At 42.3% G+C, this 20,820-nt stretch overlaps 1 protein-coding gene across 1 annotated transcript in view; it reads right to left on the reverse strand.

The window, feature by feature from the left end:
- TRPC7 (transient receptor potential cation channel subfamily C member 7) overlaps nucleotides 1-20,820 on the reverse strand; it is a 147,840-nt gene that overhangs the window by 109,065 nt on the left and 17,955 nt on the right. Inside the window, exon 2 of the mRNA XM_053672760.1 lies at nucleotides 10,268-11,045. Within this exon, the coding sequence (XP_053528735.1) occupies nucleotides 10,268-11,045 (778 nt within the window). The remainder of the gene's footprint in view (nucleotides 1-10,267; nucleotides 11,046-20,820) is intronic.

Raw genomic sequence — 20,820 nt, forward strand, 5'->3', positions numbered from 1 at the left:
TGGGAAACCAACTCTCGGAGAACAGCAACAGCGTGACACAAACTCTCCCTGCGTACTGAAGTAAACTCCACCAAAGGACAAGAACCATATGGTTTCACTCATATGTGGGACAGAAAACAGAAAGCAGCAAACAAACAAAGGAACTCATGGGCACAGACAGGGGAGGGGAAGTGGGTCAAGTGTATGGTGACAGGAGACCTGATTTTGGATGGAGAGCACACAATAGAGTCTATAGATGATGTATCATAGAATTGTACACCCGGAACTTACATAATCTTACTAATGTCACCCCAACACATTTAATAAAATAAAAAAGTAAATGGTAGATCTGTGAAGGCAATGGAAGAAAAGAATAGGTGTAATATAGGAGAATATCTTTGTGACCTTGGATGGGGGGAAGGATTTCTTAATAAGACCTAATTCACAAACCTTTAAAAAAAATAAGAGTTTTTGTTCAATAAAGGGTGACGCCGACAAATTTCATAGAGGAGCCATAACTGAGAAAAGGTATCTGCAATACCTGAAGTGGACAGGAACTAGTATTTAGAATGTAAGAGGAACTCCTGAATGAAAATATAAAAATCCCCCGAACCAGAAAGCCTGTTAAAAAGTGGGTGAAGGAATGATAGGAAGAGGCAAGGCACAGGAAAGAGAAACCCATGTGGCCTAGTGATATATGAAGCACTCAGCTTCATTAGCAACTAAAGCGATGCAAATTAAACCAATTTCGCGTCCCTCCTACTGGCAAACATTAGAAAGCAGGGTAATACCCAGAGCTGGCAGCACGTGGCAAACCACAGCTCTGAGGGCAGGCCTTCTGGGGAGCAGTTGGGGTGCTGAGTGTGGGCAGACCTCACTGGGTCTGTCATACAAGAATGCTAAAGGAGGATAGTGAGTGGGTACAGGTTGTTCTTTGCAGCTTTGCCTGTGGTGACAAGAGACTAGAGGCAGTCTAGGTGTCTGTCACTGCGGGAATGCGAAAGTGAACGGCTGCAGGTCCAGATGATGGAGGAGCGGGCAGCTGGCAGAGCAGTGGATAGGTTTACACAGAGCAACAAGGAGAGACTACACGAAAGGGCGCAATTTTATCGTATGATCTCTTTTATGTGATTTATAAACACATAAACCAACAATATACTTTCCCATAATCTCAATTAGTATATAAGCTCTATGAGGCAGAAAGTACAGGGTTTTGATGGTCCCTACATGTTCGCAACCTCTGGAGTTTTTCACAGGTGCAAAGGACAAATTTTTTGAGTAAATAATACATGTAGATATATACACATTGTATATACACATTCATTTATATGTATGTATATAGTTTTGGGATGGGGAGAATGAAAATGAGGATAAAATATGAAGGGAAACAAATATGATTATGTCCCATCAACTGAATCACAGAATTCATTCCAAATTTTGCACCTGGGGATGGGGCAGCAGTAGGAGGGAGTATGTGTGTGTGAATTGTTCTTAGGTGGTGGGATTAGTGCTGAACTTTCTATCTCCTCTCCTTTGCTGTATTTTCTAAAGCCTCTATAATCAGGGTATTTTATTTTCATTATCCCCAAACCCAACACTTGAAAATGTTTTTCTCATACTTGAGAGGGCAGTTCCCCAATACCAAGTCTCCCCCATTCTTTCTGTCAACTACCTCCCACCTCTTACCTCCCTGCTCTCCCAGCCACTGCGTGCACACGCTCACACCGAATTCCAGTGCCTCTGTGTCCACTTGTGCCTTGGTCAGTAGAAACCATCAGCAGTCTCCCTGTTTTTTTCTGGACAGACTCTTAGTTTTAGGACTCTCTTTGGCTTCCCAGAATACCTGAATTTTGGCCTTCTGCCCTGCCCTGTTGTGAGGTTGGCCTGGATTGCTGGTCTCATCCTTCCCCAGTTCATCTGAACTTGGTGCTGTCCCTTTATGTTGGGTTGAAAAGTGGCTCCTCAAAATTCACATCCCTCCTGGAACTTCAGTATGGGGTCTTATATGGGAACAGTGTATTGCCAGTGTAATTAGTTAAGATGAAGTCCTACTGGATTACAGTGGGCCCTTAATCCAAAGTGACCGGTCTTTATAACAGTGTCCTTATAAGGAGAGAATAAGGGACACAGAAACACACAGGGAGGTCACTGTGTGACAGCAGAGGCAGAGATCAGAGTGATGTGTTTATAAGTCAGGGATCACCACGGAGGCCAGGAAGAGGCAAGGAAGGATCCTGTCCCAGAGCCTTCAGAGAACATGGTCCAGAGAACACCTTGATTTTGGACCTCTGGCTTCCAGAACTGTGAGAATACATTTCTATTCCAGAGCTTTGGAGGAAGAGGGAGAGGCCTACTCCGTGCCCTTATTTATGCTAAAACCAGCTCCAGTTGAATAAAGGGTAGAGATGAAATTCAGCCATTTTCCTCTAATGAAAAATTTAACTTGGTTCATGCAGCCAACAGAGGGAGAAAGATGTCCTCAGAATCCAGAAAGTGTAGAAAGATCAGAATCCAGCGGAGCCCTTTCCGGTACCTCTGTGCCAGCAGAGCATTGCCGTGAACAGTTCACCCAGACCTGGGGCGTGAGCTGCTCCTCCTTCAAGGGTCCTTTCTGACTGTGCTGTCACTGTGGTGGCGAGGGATCGCCCACTGGTTGAGATGTGCTGGTCCTTTCTCACCCACGTGCCCTCACCCCCTTCCTGGGCAGACCTCCTTTCCTACTAGTCGTCCGGCTCTTTTCAGTTGGCTGCCCAATCCATTTTCTACAGTGGGTAGAGTGGATCTTTCCTAACTACAGAGTTGAGTCACCCCCTCACCTGCTGAAACCTTCCAACAGCTTCCATTTACCCTAAAATGAAGTCCAGCTTGTTAACATAACTGTCAATGATAAGGTCATGGCTGGGGTGAACTGTTACCTGCCACCTCTCCCTTTTACTCTCTGCTACAGGGAGTCTCAGGATTCACTAATAGGGCTCTCTTTGCCTTTCTGCACTGTGCTGTTTCATGTGTAGCTTCTATGCCTAGAACCATCTTTCCTATTCCATGCTATCTATCTCTCCCATACCCCCAGGTTTTCTTTAAACACTCTCTCCTCTGGGACATCTCTAAACACATGGATGTGTTTGTGTGTGTGTGCGTGCGTGTGTGCATGCGTGAGGACCCACCTACACTCAGCTGTCCTACTAAGGCAGCTCTTTTAAAATTGCCCTTTTACCAGTTAGCACAGTTTGTAAAGTTATGTTCGTTTGTGTGATTCTGTGAAGAGTGTCTTGTCTTTGCCTCTAGACTAGAAGGTCCTGAGGGTAGGAACTTGATTTTGTTCATCATTTCATCCCAGCACCCAATCCAGAGCCTGGCTCATACTATTGGCTTAATAAAGCTGAATGCTGGATTATCTTCAGGTCACTCTGGAACTATCCAGTTCTGATACTCTGTGAGTCAGCAGGCTCTATACTCCCGTTCCACCCTCCTGATATTTTTTACATTTAATCTGAATGTGAATTTGCTAGTAAAACACATGCCTCTATGTTGATGTTGTGTGCAGCATCCTTGATTAACGTCACCCTATTCTGAGTAATTCATACAGTGTTGTAACTTCAAAAAAATTCTGCATTTTCATAATTTCCATTTGATTTAATTTGTGCTACTACTCATTGACTAATATTCTCTAAGAACTGTCTCTATTTTCTCTATATCTGATATTTCAGCCTGATAGTTACACTTGAATAGGAAATTATTTTTTCTCTTTTTTTGGTGCGTGCTTAGTGATGAATTTTTTCCATGGAGATATTATTTAAAAAGTAATCTGTCTGTGCATAGCAGGAGCTGTGGCTGCCCATCTCCTTCCCCCTGCTCCCCAGTCTTTCCTGCCTGTGCTGCTTCCTTTCACAGCAGTGTTTTTGCAGCGCCCCAGGCTCCCTCGGTGTCAGTGGTCTGCATTTTTCCAGTTGGAAAACATCCTTTGCCTTGTTTTTAACCTTGGAGCTCACACGCACAGCCCCTACTGTCTCTAGTTTTGGCAAGATCTCTTGGGAGGGAGGGACGGAGAGAGAGAGGGAAGCTTAGCAAAATCAGGAAGACCCTTGGAATAGAGGAAATGCTGAAACTTAATTTGTGTATATAGGGAGGAAGAGTGAGGCACTGAAAATCCCGTGGACTTTGGGGAACAAAAATGGATTTCCATTGAGCTCAGTGGGGGGAGGTCGGATTTTCTGTATAGAGTTTTATATTCTTCATCTCATTTAATCCTTACCAGTGCCCTGGGTGGTCATTATTCATCAGTTCACTCACCAACTCATTTATTTGCTGAACTAATATTAGGTACTGAGCACCTTCTGTGTGCGAGGACTTTCTTAAGCTCCAACGGGATGAGACATAGAAGGCCCTGACAACTGGATGAATAGTGATGTCATTTACAGAGATGAGGGCAAGGGCAGGAGTTTGGGCGTGGGAGACAAGCATTCCGTTTTGGACATCTTACAATTCTAATACCTGCCCCTCACCCCCTTTTCAGATCAGGAAACTAATTTCCACTAGATGCCCAATATTTGGTTGCTGGGAGAAGGCTCTGGGATTGGAACCCAGGTCAGTCTGACTCCAGAGCCAGGATTTTTGCTCTCTACTCAGAGCCTTGAGGAAAAGAAGCATGGCCACCCTGGGCATTCATCAGAGCCTGTCCTCTGTCCTCTCTTGGCACAGTGGCCTCCTTTATGCCACCTAAATAGCTGTTGCTCAGTGTACACTGTTTCTGTGTGCTTTAGAGGCTGATATTCCTGGCATAAACCACAGAAGTGGAAAATCATTTAATTTTAGGCATTAGTTGTGACCCAGTGATAAATTGTCATTAAAGGACATGCTAATTAGTTTTTTCCTGTTATGATTCATTAATAAAAATCCTCCAGACACTTAGGTAGAAAACTACAAAAAGACAAAGCTAACACGGGCCGAAGTCAACTCTGTCCCTTCTCCTGAGATAAGCCAGTCCTCGATCTTGCTGTCAGATATGAAAGCTGACGACCCTGGCCCCGAGTGGACCTGTTGAGCAGCCTGCACGCTCTGCGTGCTCTGACCGTTCCTTCCCTGTGTGTGCTTACTGAGGGCCACCCCACCCCCGCCCTCCCCTGACCTCTGGGATCATTCTTTTTTCTGCTCCCATTCTGAGTCGCCAGGCACTGGTGCAGGGAGTGTGGGCGACCCAGTCAGAGCCCTGAGGTTGTGGGAGAGGATGTACAAGTGAGGGCTTCAAGGGGGTTTCTGACACAGTCTCTTAAAAAACAACTTGCTTTTGGGATGTGCAGCTTTTACAGTTTAAAATTATTTTCCCAATGAAAAAGGAAACAATTTTCAAGTCATCTTATTCATTTTAAGCAGGCATTTGTTTATACTACCAGCCAAGCTTACAGACTTCAATGAAATGTATTTCCCAGGATGTTGGGCTATAAACTTTAAAAATCCTAAAACTATTCTAAGCATGTGAGGAACGGTTGCAAACACAGATTCCACTGAAGGCAGTGGGCTTATTCAGCCTGTGGCACTGCCTCAGGCCTGGGGTGGGCCTGTCCTCAGGCTTCCTGGCTCCTGGCACCAGCAGGCCAGAGTTCACGTCCCCTCTGAGCTCCTTACCACAGTGTGAGTCCCTCCACCTCAGCCTCCCCTCCTCTTCCCTTCCCCATTTTGATAAGTTTGCAAGCAGATTACAAACTGTCATCTCAACATCTTTACTTTCTGCAATGACATCTCACTAGAGATCATAGCAGGTGGCAAATTGGTCTGATTGATGATTATTTGCATTTTTAATTTGTGCTATTTTAGGCCCACAGAGTTTTTTTTATGGGTGTTAAAATGGCAACGCAAACATAATACATAATTCATTATCTATTTTTCATAATACATGTGGTTAGCAACTCATTGACGAACAAAATTTGCTGCACTTCCAGAGATGTGAAGGTGCAGCTCTAGCTTTCTTCCTCTTCCCTTTCCTCTCTGTGCTCTATACGAATAAACTGCTCCTAGCTGAGCAGTCAGCAGCCTGTGTGCTGATATTTTGTCAACAGGAAATGCTTTCTCAGTTGCAGCTTTGTCATTATTCAGAGTGACCAAATCTTAGCTAAGGCAAAGGGTTTGTTGGGCTTCCACAGTTCTCTGACTTGGGAACAGGGTACTTCTCAATTTAAGCAACAGATGAGAGAGGAAGAGGGATATCTCCAGTCTCCATTCTGCTCTGTCCTTCCTTTCAAAGCCCCAAACTGCACTCTACAGTATTCTCTTGTCCTTCCCTTCCCCAGCCCCTCCCACTCCTGCTAGACACAGCTGTTGGCATAACTCTAAATTGGAAGAAGGCTGTAATACCTATGACCCTTTGAAACAACAGCTGCACGGATGAACAACACACATAGGCAGAATGCTAGGCATTTGAGTGGGAGGACACTGGCAAAATAAAGGGGACCCTGAGTGGTATTATCAGAAAGATGACCAGTTTAAAAAAAATACTAAGCAGGCTCTTTGAAGAGAAGTGTATGGACCTGATTACGTTCTTGGTGGCAGAAGCTGTAGCTCAGCTGAGATAGACAAATTCCTCGTTTTTTTACCATGCTGCTCCACGTGCCGCTGCACCAGGAGAGCCGTTCACTCAGTGAAACACCTCTGAGCAGTCCCACCCCTTCTCTGTTTCCTACTGCAGAGATAGACCAGTCAGCCAAACTGTCATCTGTGGGCCCAGACCCCACCTGGCTGGCACTGTGGGCAAGGTCAGGAAGACACATTGCCCTCTGGAAGTCAGTGGTCACTGCACCATGCACTGCAGCAAATGATTGGTCCTTAGCTATTTAATGTGGGTTTTATCCCTTCATCCACCTTGTAACCTTTAGAGCTTCCCCATCTCACCACATCCATCAAATACCTCTATTAAATCTATACACACAGGAAGAGCTTAACCCGTCAATAAAAGTAATCACTTGCTTCATCTGTTGAAATGATTATCCTTTTAGGATTTTCTTCATTTCCTTCATTAAGTATTTATGGAATGCTTACTAGATTCCTGGGCATAATTCAAGATACTAGAAAGTCCTCAGTGGACAAGTCGAGCGTTAAGGGTTTTCTAAACCCAAAAAGATTAGAAAATCCTTGAACAGAGCTGTTTAATTTCTGTATACTAAAAATAATGATTTTCCAGCCAGCCTCTGACTCCTGCCACAATTTACTGGAGGCCTTGACATTAGTTATACTTCTTGCTAATGACTATACGCTATTTTGTTGGTAATTTAAACAGACTCTAAAAACAGTAGCCTCGGTGACTGAATCCAGGTTTTCATGCATAATGCTCATCAGGAAGAGTCACTCCCAGAATGAGTGCCTTAGAGGATCTGGAGGGTGACACATGACATCTGCATCAAGAACCTGATAGCTTTTTCATACAGTTGATGGCACTGTGTCATCTCTATAGTGCATGGCTATAGTCAGTAGTGTGTAGTTCCTTTAAAGCAGACCAGACTCCTAAAGGGTGCATTTCAGAACACAGACATTTACTCTTCATTCTTCTGTGATCATTTGACTCCCCTCTTGCTAAGGTGCTCTATTCTCTGAGAAGGTTTATAATGTCAGGAATGCACATACAAGCATAGTTAGATAAGTAGGAAAGTTCTGAAGGAATGCTTATGTTAATTTATAATGCACCCTTTGTTGACAATCTGAAAGACATTATTTCAAACAGAGGTAACTGGGGAGATATTAATGGCCAGTGAATGTGTATTTATGTGAGCTCTTATCTGCTCAAATTATTGCATTGTAGAAAGGGTTTGCCATTGTGTTAGTAGTGTTCTTAATTGCCCATAATTTTCATAATTTACTTTTTAAATCAAAATATCATAGTAAATCCTTTTAGCAATTTCCAGTTTTAGATATTATATATACTAAAATATGCCAGACTTTGGGTTTTAGTAAAAGGAAACAAATGACCTAGATGTAATTCCAAATGTTAATCTAACGTCATTTTATCCAGTAAGGGTGGCATGCTCCCAGATTTCAGATTAGTAGAGAATTGTGCCATTATCCATAATCTGATTCAAAAAACATTTTTTTCCTTGAATTGTTTTTTTCTTGGCCAGAAATAATCTAAATTAACTGGCTTAGCTATTTTTTTTCCTCCTGACCTATATGCAGATTCAGTCTGAAGCCCAGGTTACAGCAAAATTCCACTGAGTTTCTTTGGGACATCACCGGCCTTATTGCTGGTAGATGAGTTTACTGGATAGAAACAAGGACACAGAGGCAGTAGCTGCATGTCTTGGGAACTTCTCTGGGTAGTCTCTACATCTGTTCCAACCAGCTTCTCTAGATGTGGCTACAAAAAAGGCAGGATTTAGGGAGTGTCTCCAGCCCAGTAGATGGACCCAAGATGGGGGCACAGACAGAACAAACTTAGTTAATAGTATTCTTTTTCTATTCACAGTGTTTGGTGTCCTGTGGCTTCCTGTAGGCCTGGCTTTTCTGTCCCTGGCTGTTGGGTGATCCCATTCCTACAGAGGGGCTACCATGGCTGTATGCACACACAGATAAATTGTCCCCCTCTTTTGTTGCAGTGCCTCATACTCTAAAGCCTCTAAGCTATCTTACCTGCCAGTCAGGGACATTCTCCAAACTCTAGCTGTCATCGTCTTAGTCCCCTAGTCACAAACTTTCTGTGGCTCTCCGTTTCCTACAGGAGAGCATCCCAGGCACTCAGAGTGACATGCAGGGCCCTCTGACATCTGCCTCTAGCGCATCTGTTCAGCATTCCTCCTGTGTGCCTCCCCAGCAATCTAGTCACATGGAGCTTCTCAGCAGCCCCTTTGCCTGCTGGGGGCTGTGCTAGACCTCACCTTCACCTGCCTCTTCCAAATGCCCACCTCTCCTCTCACTGGTCCAGTTCCTCCTGCTCGGCAACACCCAGCCCAATTCCGTTTCCTTCTTTGAGAACTCCCTGAGTGATGTGGTTCCTTGCTGTGGGTTGGTACCGCTCCTCAGCCACCTACTTGTGTCCTTTGCAGGGGTAGCTCCTGCACTGATGTCTTATTTGGACAATGAACTTTTCTCTTGCAGGTGACATCTCTTCCCAGCTCTGTGTCAGTCCCATCTGTGACCCCTTTTTAATATGATCCATAGCATCATAGGATCTGATCGAAAGGCAAGATGAGAAATTATAAGCCTAGTTGTAGTTTCTACTCTTCCAGCCACACCTTCTGTATCGGAGTATTCCTTTATCATTCAGATAAAGACAAACGAGACTTGAAAAATGCCTCTGACTTGCAATTTCCCATAATGGCTAAGAGTTCTTTCTGATGTCCTAGTGCCTAGATTCGGATGATGGTTTTGCTACTGCTGGTTGTATGTATCTCTCTCCCTTTATGCTCTCTTATAGAATGAGGATAATAATGGTATCCATATCAGTGGTTGTTGAAGGGATGAACAACATCATATTAAGGTAGCTGGTCTTCAGCACACAGTCAGTACTCACTGAATGTTTGCTTTTAATTATTATTGAACATTGTTGAAAGAATTAGGTCCCAGTGTTCTCTTTCAGAGGGGATTCAGCTGACAGGAAAAACACAGGCCCACTATTGAATAATGGATGTTGGAGATGGGTCTCCATCCCCTGGGTAGCCAGGTGTTATCAGGGTGGCTGAATTACAGGGCTTTGCCCCATGCCCATTTACTGGGGTGAAAAGCCCATTCTACAGACAATTTTATTTTCATTTTCATATACCTTCTCCTTAGCCCATTTGACAGGACAACAGCAGTTGCTGGCTAAATTGAGAGAGGCTACAGCCAAGTCTTTTTAGCATCAGGTATGAGACTGAATCTAGAATCAACACAGTCCAGGATGGGATAGAGATTTGAACCAGAGAAATCAAAGCCATGCGGGTGAGACAGCAAGACCAAGGTCTGTACTAGGGAACCACTCAGGATTTCTAGACACCCATGAGCTCTCTGGATGGAGAACTGAGGTATTTACACCAGAACCACAATGTAATCCTGCCTGCACACACCTGGCCTTTTACTGCATGGATTTGTGGGAGTCATCTCTACACCACTTTTATGTAGTTTCAAATATTCCACCTAATGTGCAGCTTTCCTCTTTCAGACCTACATCTGACACAGGTTGAGGAAGTGCCCTTCCTCTCTGTGAGCCCAAAAGACAAGAACTCCAGGCCTTGACCTTGGGTTACACCAGAAGACAACCTGATTGGCTACTGGACACACCTGGAAGAGCCCACTGCGCAAGCTGCCTGCAGGGTGGTGAGTGGTGAATTACCTTGAATTCAGTCTCAATGTTGGCTAGTCTTGCTAACTCATTGCTTAGCTCCAGCGCAGTGAGGACAGGATCTTCGCTGGACAGGGACAAGTAGGCGGCACTCGCCAGTCCCTTGTAGGCATTCATGCGGGAGCGCGAGTGGCTGAAGGAGTCCTTCCGCTGCTTCTCAGTGCACTCGGTGCACTTGCAGAAGTAGTCGTGGGGCCGCTCAATGCGGGCACCCTTAAGCAGGAGGATGTGCACGATTTCATACTCCTGGCAGTGGGCTGCGAGGATGATGGGTGTGATGTCATGGGAGAAGCGCGTGCCATCCTCGTCATAGGCATAGAAGTCGTCATCGCGGAGCTCCTGCTCCAGTGGGCTGAGTGTCAGGCGCTGGCCCTGCGCGAAGGCCGGGTGGTTGAGTATGGCCTCGACAATGCGCACGTACCCCTTGCTGATGGCCAGCAGCAGCGCATCCCCCACCCGTGCCAGGTTCTCCTTCTTGAGCAGCAGCTCTGTGACCTCCAGGTGCTCATTGCCCACAGCCAGCTGCAGTGCGTTCTGCCCCATGTAGTCCACACAGTTGAAGTTGAGGGTCTTGGACTCCTCTAGCATTTTCCTGACCACTGGGATGTTGCCGTACTCAGCCGAGTCCAGGAAGCGCTCCTCCTCGGGTGTCAGGCTGGTGCCCTTCTCGTTGAACATGTAGGCAGGACCCCGGATGGCCTGGCGGCGGCCCTTCTCCCTCAGTGTTGTGTGCCGGCGCTGCATGTTTTTGAAAGCGCTGCTCCCCAGCCTGTGGGGCGACAAGGCAGAGGTGCTCGGTTACTCTCCCATAGGCCTTTGGGTTCCCCAGGGGCAGGGTAAACAAACAAACATTGTTGAGATAAAGAAGAATATCATGATTGGAACCTTAGGAGAAATTATGAGATCTTATTAGAAATCATTGTCTGATCATTGAGATTAAGACAAATTGGATAACCTGAACTCTTCTTATTCACATGGAAGTACTAGTTAGCCAGTGTCTACACCACTTGTGGGCAGGACGGTGGCAGAGCAGAAATGGGGGTTTAGGTGGAGGAGTGTCATGGGAGATGGAGGTGATGAATGTGGGGTACTGATGTGGCTGACGGGCCAGGGTCTGTCGGTTTTATTTCCATTTGTGCAGTTGACCACGTCACTTCACTTCTCTGAGCTTTTAGTACAGTGCTCCTCTGCACTTTGACCTGTACAATGTGATTAATTTTTGTGTGCCATAGGGCCCACAGGAGCATTAAATGAGGTAGCATGCAGGAAGTACTAGTCAATGCCAGTTTATTCCACCTCCTCCTGCTCGTTGGTAAGCCGAGCTCTCCAAGGGCTGTGCCGTGAACATGGCTGCCATGGACACTGCTGCCTTTGGTTCAGTTGTGCTGTTCCCAGTGACAAAACTGTAGCACTGTGTGAGCCTGCAACATCTATTGTCTCTGCATTCAGTGCTGTCCTGTGTGGGGACTGTGCTTGCTTTCCAGTCCCCATGAAGCCTGAGCACGTTCTGAAGGGCAGGGGGGCAGCTGGTGGCAGGGAGGATCATTATACTTACTAATGGCCACTCAACAGCCCTCCTGAAAAGACTTAGCCGTGACTTCTTAGGATTGAACCTGGGTTTTTACATGGATGGAGGATAGGTCAAGTTGTATGCTAGGTTCATTTCTAATATGTTCTTTCCCATTGTGCAGTGTAGAGGTTAATACTAATACTAATGGTAATAGCAGTTAACAGCTATTAAGCATCTATTGCATGCCAGGAGCTATATTAAGATGCTAATGTACCTTACATGTATTGCTTGTGTAATTCTTGCATCAACCTATGAAGTAGATAGTATTATTGTCTTTGTCTCAGATGACGATCCTGAGGTAGGTGAGGCTGAGAGAAAGGCTGGAAGGTCAGAAGGTCTGGAGTCAGAATCCTGGCCCCACTTTTGCCAGCCTTGTGACTCTGGACAAGTTACATAATGTTTAGTTTGCCAAGGTTTTAAAGTGGCAGATTAGAGAGAATAACACTTATAGTATACTTTGAGCTTGAACTAGGTATTTCATCTCCAGCTAGCCTTCAGATCTTGAGCAGGTCCTCAGCTCAAGATGCTTTAACTTGAGAGTCTGGACCAGATGTTTCCTATGAGCTTGAACATTTTAAACTTTCTGGTTCTCCAGTTGGCCCTACCTATATTTTCTATTCTTCTTTTCTAGACTGACCCTACTCATATTACTCAAGTAATTCTAGAATGGTGTATGTTTCAAAAAGCGTATATCTGTTCCAAAGAATATATACTTGGGGATTTGTTTTTGAACTGTTTTCCATGTTCTTAACTGTCTGTTATTGGTCATGTCTCTGTGCATTAAAGGTTCTCAGTATTTCACTGAAGCCATTTGTAAATAATAAGGTAATCACAGAAAAAGGCTTTTAAATTAGTCCTAGTGTTTTGGGATTTAAAAAATTAGTGTCTCCCAGTCTTGTGATGTTTTAAAATTTGGGTCTTCATACCCTTTTGGTCTTAGCTCCTTTAGGGGGCCCTGTCTGGCATGAAGCAAAGACTGGGAGGTCAGGTTTTACACTCTCATTCTGTCTGGGCCTGAGTCACCCTTCATGGGAGAACCTGTGAAACTATTCAGTGGAGCAACTTCTTTAGCTGCGAAAAATAAAGGAATAATTATGGGCAACTCCATAAAAGGCAATTGTGTAAGTTCTTTGTATATTTTGGAGATTAAACCTTTGTCTGAGGTATCATTGGCAAATATGTTTTCCCATACAGTTGGTTGTCTTTTTAATTTAATACTGTTTTCTTTAGCCATGCAGAAGCTTTTTATTTTGATGAGATCCCATTTGTTTATTCTTTCCTTTATATTCCTTGCTCTAGGGGACATATCCGTAAAAATGTTGCTGCGTGGAATATCTGAAATTTTCTTGCCACTGTTCTCCTCTAGGACTTTAATGGTGTCACGGCTTATATTTAAATAGAGAACAAGTGGGCAGCGACCAGAGGGGAGAGGGAAGGGAACTAAAGGGGAAAAAGGGGGAGGGATTTTGAGGAACAAGTATGAAAGACACAGAGATGAGGACTGGGGGGGGGGGAATGGGAGAGAGGGGGAGACTGGGCAGGGGGCGGGTGGGATGGGAGAAATAGATAAAAAAATGTACTTGAAAAGTAACTAAATAAAATTTAATATTAAAAAAAAGGCAATTGTGGGTGATAAATCCTAATAGAGAGCCCTGTGTTCCTTTAGGAAGAGCATCTGAACTGCCATCTGCTTTCCTAAAGTGCACTTGGATAGAAGATTGCTAGGGAAAAGATTCTTAGGATTCAAGTTCATGAGCTCCTTCTGAGCCCATTACTCTCAACAATTTCATCATTCCAGGGAGGAAGGCCAAGGTAGACCATAGATTGGGAGCCCAGCAGAGGAGGGGCTCACAAATAGGGTGCAGGCATTTATTATTATAGGTTTTTCAACAGGAGAGCAGGTGACTGAGTTCAGCATTCACTTTATTTTCATTCACAAGGGGGCTTGTTTCAGAGAATGTTATGAATTCAGTTTTAAGGTCTGTTAGCTGGATACACAGACTCAAGTGGGAATGGGCCCACAAAAGACTCATAATCCTTCTCACAGAATCACTCAGCCTGTCCTATGATAATGCTTATACCCTGCTCAGGACCCCCTTCCTGGGCCTAGACGTCACAGTTCTACTCAAGAACAGGCAATTTCCACTCAAGGGCATCTGAGCAGTGTGTCAGAGATAGAATGGCAGCTGTCCTGGGAGGAGCTTGAGCCTGATTCCACATTGCTTTTCCTTTAGAAGTCTGCCCAAGAGGGAGAATAGGTCAGACTCCAAGGTCAAGGGTTTACAACTATCACACAGCAACAAGCCATGGGAGATTAATTCAAAGGAAATATAATAACTACTGAACCAAGTCAGAGTAGAGAAACGTTTTATGAGGAACACATAAGTACCCAATCTAAATTCAGAGTCCACATGAATATCATATATCATAGATACTACAGCCTACAAATTTAAAAGATGGCAGAACATTATTTGTTAATTTCGTTCATTAAAGAAACATAAAAAGCAAGGTATTAGCATTTTCATTTTTTAGGTGATGAATCTGAGGTAGGTGACATGAAAAGATGAAATCTTAGGGCAAATAATTTCTGCACAAGAATAGAGCATTGTATATATTTTGTTCTTTCTATAATAATTATGTCTTATCAAAGAAAAAACATGATGGCTAGTATTTGTGAGAAGTTAAAGTGCCCTCACTAGTTGACATGTGTTTTTTCAAATGACCTTGAAAGCAGACACCTAGGTATAGCAAATAAGCCTCTTTTCCCCAGCCTTTAGAACCTCAGCTTTGCCATACATTTGGATGCTCACAGAACTGTCCGTTCCGCTCCTTTCCTGGCAGAATTTGGTATTGGTGAAACCTTATGGGCCTTCAAGTCGTGTATGCACACAGGCATATAATGGGACGTGCTATGCAGTGAGATTGCTTCCAAAGTGAGGGGCTTCACAGCAGACCCTGGGGCTGCCCAATCCACGTATTGATGGAGGTCTTTTACCCTGATATCCCTGCAATGATGCTTTTAAAACATTTTTCAGCTTTCTTAAGGTATAACTGATGAATAAAATACAGCAGTAAAATATTTAAAGTATGCACTGTGGTGATCTAATATATGTCTACATCATGAAAGGAATCCCACCATTTAGTTAATTAACATTCATGATCATGTATGTACATATGTATGAATGAGTAATGTATATGTGTATATATACATATATATAGAGAGAACATTGAAGTTCTACTCTCAGCAAATTTCAATTATGAAACAGTGTTATCAGCTATAACCACCAAGTTTTACATTAGATCTTCAGACCTTATTCATCTTATAGCTGAAAGTTTGTACCCTTTTACCAGCCTCTTCCTATTTTCCCTGTTTAAACATTTATACACCTATGAGTATATTAGGCCCCCATATACTTGCTATTTAATCTTGACTTTAGTCAGGCTTCAGCCATATGTTCCACATGGATTGGAGAGAATCCACAAACAATATGTCATAAAGAGGAAGTTATTTTGTCCGCAATAGCTGGTGGCCAGAACTCACACTCATGAATCAGATGCGTTTCTTTGCTAGACTCTGGGGATTTTGTCACAGGTTTAAGGGCAGTAAGGAGCAAAATGACACTCCCTAAAGTGTAATTAGCATTTGATTGCCCATGCTTTAATATTTTTCTTAAAAATGAACTTTGAATGTGAATGTCTCTTTATTTGCATATATTATTGAGATAATGAGTGATCAGACTCATCAAACACCTCAATTAAGATACGGTGTTGTTTATTTTCTATAAATGCATACATTGACATTTGATGTCATTGAGAAGAAGGATTCCAGTGGAAACAAAACTGTATTGGAGAGGAAGACTGATTATTAAACTTCCTTTTAGTCCCTGGGCTTCTATTTTTACCAAGATGCTCTTACAGATGCGTCAGCCTGTCTGAAGGAAGCCAGACATCAGTGATCCATGAAAAGTATGAATTCTGCCTCGAAGTCCAGCTGCAAACAAGCATGACCATAAAGCCTTTTAGAGATAGGATTGTTGTTAATTACTGATGAAGAAAAGGCCACTTCATCAAAATGTCTTTTTAGAGATATTTGTTGTCCTTTTTTTTTTAAACTGGTATGTGCACCATAGGTCTCTGTGGAAATTCTTCAAGTCTGAAATCAATTCAGTCTGTAACATTTCACAAGGGGAAATGGAAGCAAAGAAAATCCAGGAGTCAGTCAGTCCTGGATTACCCAGGATAACCCAGCTCTGGTCTGTGCAAGTGTACAGACTGAATTTCAGCCCATAGCAGCAGTGGAAAATAGTTGATTTGGAATCTTCTCCTGAACTTCAACTCTCTTACTAGTGGAAAAAGAATCATGAAATCTGTGTTCCATGTGTTTCAAGACCGGAGTGAGGATGAAATAATGTATATCAAATGCCTTAAATACTAGAAAGCCTTATACAAATGTCCATGACAACAGTGATCAAAACCTTACATATCAATACATTTAAATAAATGATTATAACTTGGCTGTACTTCATTCACACTGATAGTTTTCAGGCTCTTTTTCTAAATGACTATATAATAGTGATTGTCAACACATTTTACACATTTGCCATTTGCCAGACACTGTGCTGAATGCTTTATATGAATTATTATTTTAAATTCATACAAATCATGTGATAAGCTTGGCTATTTTCCTCAGTGACCAATCATGACAATTAACATTTATGACCCAATAAACCACATTGCAGGCCTCATACTGAGTACTTTACATGCATTATCATTTTAAATTATCATAAATTACATGACATAGGTGCTATTGTTCCTATGTAATAGATAATGAAATGAGGCTTAGCTAAATTAACTGCTAAATTAAACTGCTGTGCCAAGGCTACACAACTTGGTAGATGCACAAAGTGCTAGATGCACTATTGGGAATCAAACCCATCTGATTTCAGAGCCTATGCTTTTGGCTGGTATACTGCTGCCATCCATCTTCCTCCTGCATTTTTTGTGTTTCTTTAGATTGTAAAATTTTCCATTAGAGTGCAGGATCTTCAAGGGCAGGGGATACAACTTGCTTATATGGTATCTGAACCTGGTATCCAGTACCCCTGATGCCTGATCTATGGTGTGTGGTCAAACAACTTGAAAAATTCTTAAATACTTGACTTTGGATTGGTCATTAGAGAATGCCAGTAAAATAGAGATGTTAATGTTTACAAATGGCTTCCTTCTTACAAATACAGGAGTGATACAAGCCTTTAATTTCTCTTTCCTATTTGTAACTGACTTTCAATGCAAAATTAGTTTCCAGTTAGCTCCACTATAAATAATGGCCCATAAGTTGCTAGATGAGACACCTAATATCAGAGGGTGTATTAAATCCCTTAGGTGACTGGGGCAGAAAACTGAGGCATTCCCACTTAATACTCCTAATACTCCTAATTTTTAAAATGTGTTTCCAGATTTATTTCTAAGTGTCCAACTTATTTCTAAGTATCATCTTTCTTATTTTTTTGAAGTTGAGATAAGATAGTGCATATAAGTCACAGTGCCTAGCAAGTGCCCTAGTAACATTGGATAATATTAAGTATACTAATTTACTACAATTATAACAATTGTAGATCTAAAGCATTCAAGTTTCCCTCTCAGCTAGAGACAGTAATTTGGTTGTACACACATGTATTTTGAATAAAAGAAAAAAGACATCCACCTGTTTACACCATGAGTATGCAGAAGCTCATCTACCTTCCCAGTCAGCTCCTGTAGGAAACAGCAGTGTTCTGCTTCTCATTACAGTGCATCATACTGAGATGTACTTTCCAAACAATTCTGCTAATTTGGGTTTTTTTTCATCTTAGATTGAAAATATTATCCAGTGTTTGTGAATGTTAAATAATTTTATGAGCAATTTATTTTTCACCAAATTATAATTTCTCTAATCATTTACAGAAGAGGTTATTTTCAGTATTTTCAAACACCTTATGTGTTAGCCATCCAAGTATAACTAGTGCATTGCATGTGCTTCTTTTATTTCTTCTTTCTTTGTTAATCCTTACAGGTTTATTTGGAACTGGGGGATTATGAAACTGGATGTTTGTATCTCACTGTGCGTAGCCCCAGGTAGAGCTGAAATAAGTTCTAATAGTTATGTTTTGTTCCCCCAAGAGTTGTCTTGTAATAAAATAGGTATGTGTAACCTTTTGATTGCTTTATTGATGTCTGGCACAGAAGAGTCTGAAATGAACATCTACTAACTGAAAAAAGTAAGAGAGGCTCTTAAATGACAATATTGAAAAAAGTAAAATGCTGAATATTTATCTGGGTAGAAATGTTGATTGCTTTTCCTAAGCAAGAGATCCTGGCAGCTCTTCTGCAGGGTGCCACATGCATCTACAATGAGTATCAATGATGCTCCACATAGTTCTGATTTTTTCTGGGTTAATTGCTGCCTGAAGGAGTTAGCTAGTCTACATGCCCCTAAGCTCAGGAGCAAGTGTTTTTGGAAAGAAATTTTTATAAAATTATAATTGTGACATAGAACCTGTATAAGTTGTTAAATAATTGAACAGTGCCCATATTTAAAATATCTTAGAGATTGAGTTTGAATCATATGTATAATGAATATTATGGATTTAATGTCAATTCATTCATAAATATGATGTGTGCTCAGTGCTCCAAAGATAGGACCCACCAGCAGGTGGCATTCTGAGGCAGAAATTCATGGAGTGCTACTAGACAGGGTCAATCATTATTGCCTCTTTAAAATCTACCTTGAATCTATTACACCTTTAAATTACAATTAATGGCAGGAGCATTTTGGCTATGTCCACTCAATCATACTTAAGTGAATTTACAAATTTGAAATTGAAAAGGGAGATTCTATGTTCCAGCGTTAGAAAGCTTGTGTCAAAAACCCTACCCAGATTAGATCTTTTATTAAGAGCATATTCATTATGTTGAAATGGATGTCTAAAGGACGTATTTACAACAAAGAAAAGGAAAGAAAAAGAGCGATCTTTCTTCTTACCTGTTATTTAATGGTGCCTACTTACTAGAATATAGCCTTCTTCCTTATACCACCCTCAAATTTATATTAAGATAAATGCAACCACAAAATAAAAAATCAAATTAAGAAGCTGCCTGTAGTGAAGCAGGAGAAGAGACCAACGCAATACTCTCCATTTAACTACACTCCAGCACAAAAGAACAGGGCTACCGAGATGAGTTGTCTAGTTCTAAATGGCTTTGTAAACTTAGACTCTTAATGAGAAGTAAGAAATTGTTTTACCAACCTAACAAATACAGATTTCAGATTCAGATTTACATCTAAAACCTAAGCAATACACAAGAGGGAGAGAGCTAATGAATAAAAGTTTAATTCCACATTTCAGTGAGAAAAAACATCTGCTGGAAAAATCAGTATGAGATAATCATCATAGCTGCTTACATCGAGGGTGAAATATGCAGGCTTGTCCCTCCTCTAGATGACCGGAATCCGGCGTTGAGTCGCGGGGATGTGACTCCCCATGGGCGGTAGCCGAGGAGGTGCCGCTCTCCGTGGTGCTGAAGTGTTGAGCCGGTCCAGTGAGTGGAGTTAGGCGGGTGTGAAAGCGCGCTCTTCTGTCCTTTGTGCTGTATCGATAAAAACTTGCCTTCTGGAGTGGACCCGCCTTACTGCCTTACTGTTTTCTCTCCCCCACCCCCGAATCCGGGGGAAATTTCCCAGGGAACGTGACGGAGAAGGATCCGTGTGTGAGAATAGCATGCGGTGATGGGTTGGTTATAGTCCCCACCCCTTCTCCCAGACAGTAGCTTTCTAAGGGAGATAGCAACTCTGCCTGGCTCCTCAGGATTTCTGCCTGCCCCTTCTCTCACCCCAGAACAGTGCATATAATACACACACACACACACACACCCCAGTTATGTAAGGCAGTGGGTTCTGGCACCTTAGGCAGAGTATTTATCTTTTCAAATAAATGAAAAATGAGGAGTGAACAGAATTTTCACCTGTTGTGTCTGTGTGTAAATTTACAGAGGGAGGGAGTTAAAAAAACTAAAACCAGAGGAACCTAAAAATGACAACAGCAGTTCCCCTTAATCAGCTTTAAGGTCACATCCTATCTTGTCTTCTGTGAGTGATGCATCTTCTAACTTTACCTTTTGTTGCATATCTTTTTGCATTGTCTAGGGTCAGGAAGAGGTCAGTGGTGTAGCTTGAGGCTGATGTTAGTAAAAAGACTTGAACAGGATTAGTTTTCTTCTGTAACTTTCCATTTTTTGAAAGGAAATTTGTAATATAAACTCCCTTCCCCCCCACAGTCTTCACTCTCACCAACTGCTGTTAACAAATAGTCTGCTGTTCTTAAACACTAAGGCATTGTGATGGCCTCATTGGAGAGAAGCCTCCTTAACTGAAGTGTACAAGGCGGGGTAAAAGGAGGTTTACAGTTACGATCATGTGAAACACAGTTTATTCATGTCTTATTGTTTAATTAATGTATTATTCCATGAACAACTGTAAACCTACTTTTGTCTTACCCTATGTTGCCTGTGTGAGAGAAACCAGGATTACTCCCAGGAACTACCTGGGTTGCTGAACAGTAAATCACAGTGCTTATTCTTTTAAATCAACTCATGGATTAACAACTGACAGTCTAGAAAAGCTGTCTCTGTATGCAAATGCAATATTTAGGATTAAAACATTGGCTTATATTGTGTATTGCACAATGCCATTGTAGATTTATATGCAAATTGAATTGCATGGTTCGTTAATATGCCACTAACATTTTCTCTGGAAACAGTCTGGTGTGTGGGGAAAGTCCCTGGAATTTTGGTCTATTTAGCTGTGTAACCTTTGGCATACTACTTAACCTCATCAAATCTCATTCTTCTATGTAAACTGTGGGTAATAATGCCTTTTTCCAAATTTGTGCTTATAATTAATTGAAATAATATAAACAAAGCACCCAGAAGCATTTAA

Source organism: Artibeus jamaicensis, unplaced genomic scaffold (assembly GCF_021234435.1).
Source record: "Artibeus jamaicensis isolate MK-2021 breed Jamaican fruit bat unplaced genomic scaffold, CSHL_Jam_final contig_786, whole genome shotgun sequence".
NCBI lineage: Eukaryota > Metazoa > Chordata > Mammalia > Chiroptera > Phyllostomidae > Artibeus > Artibeus jamaicensis.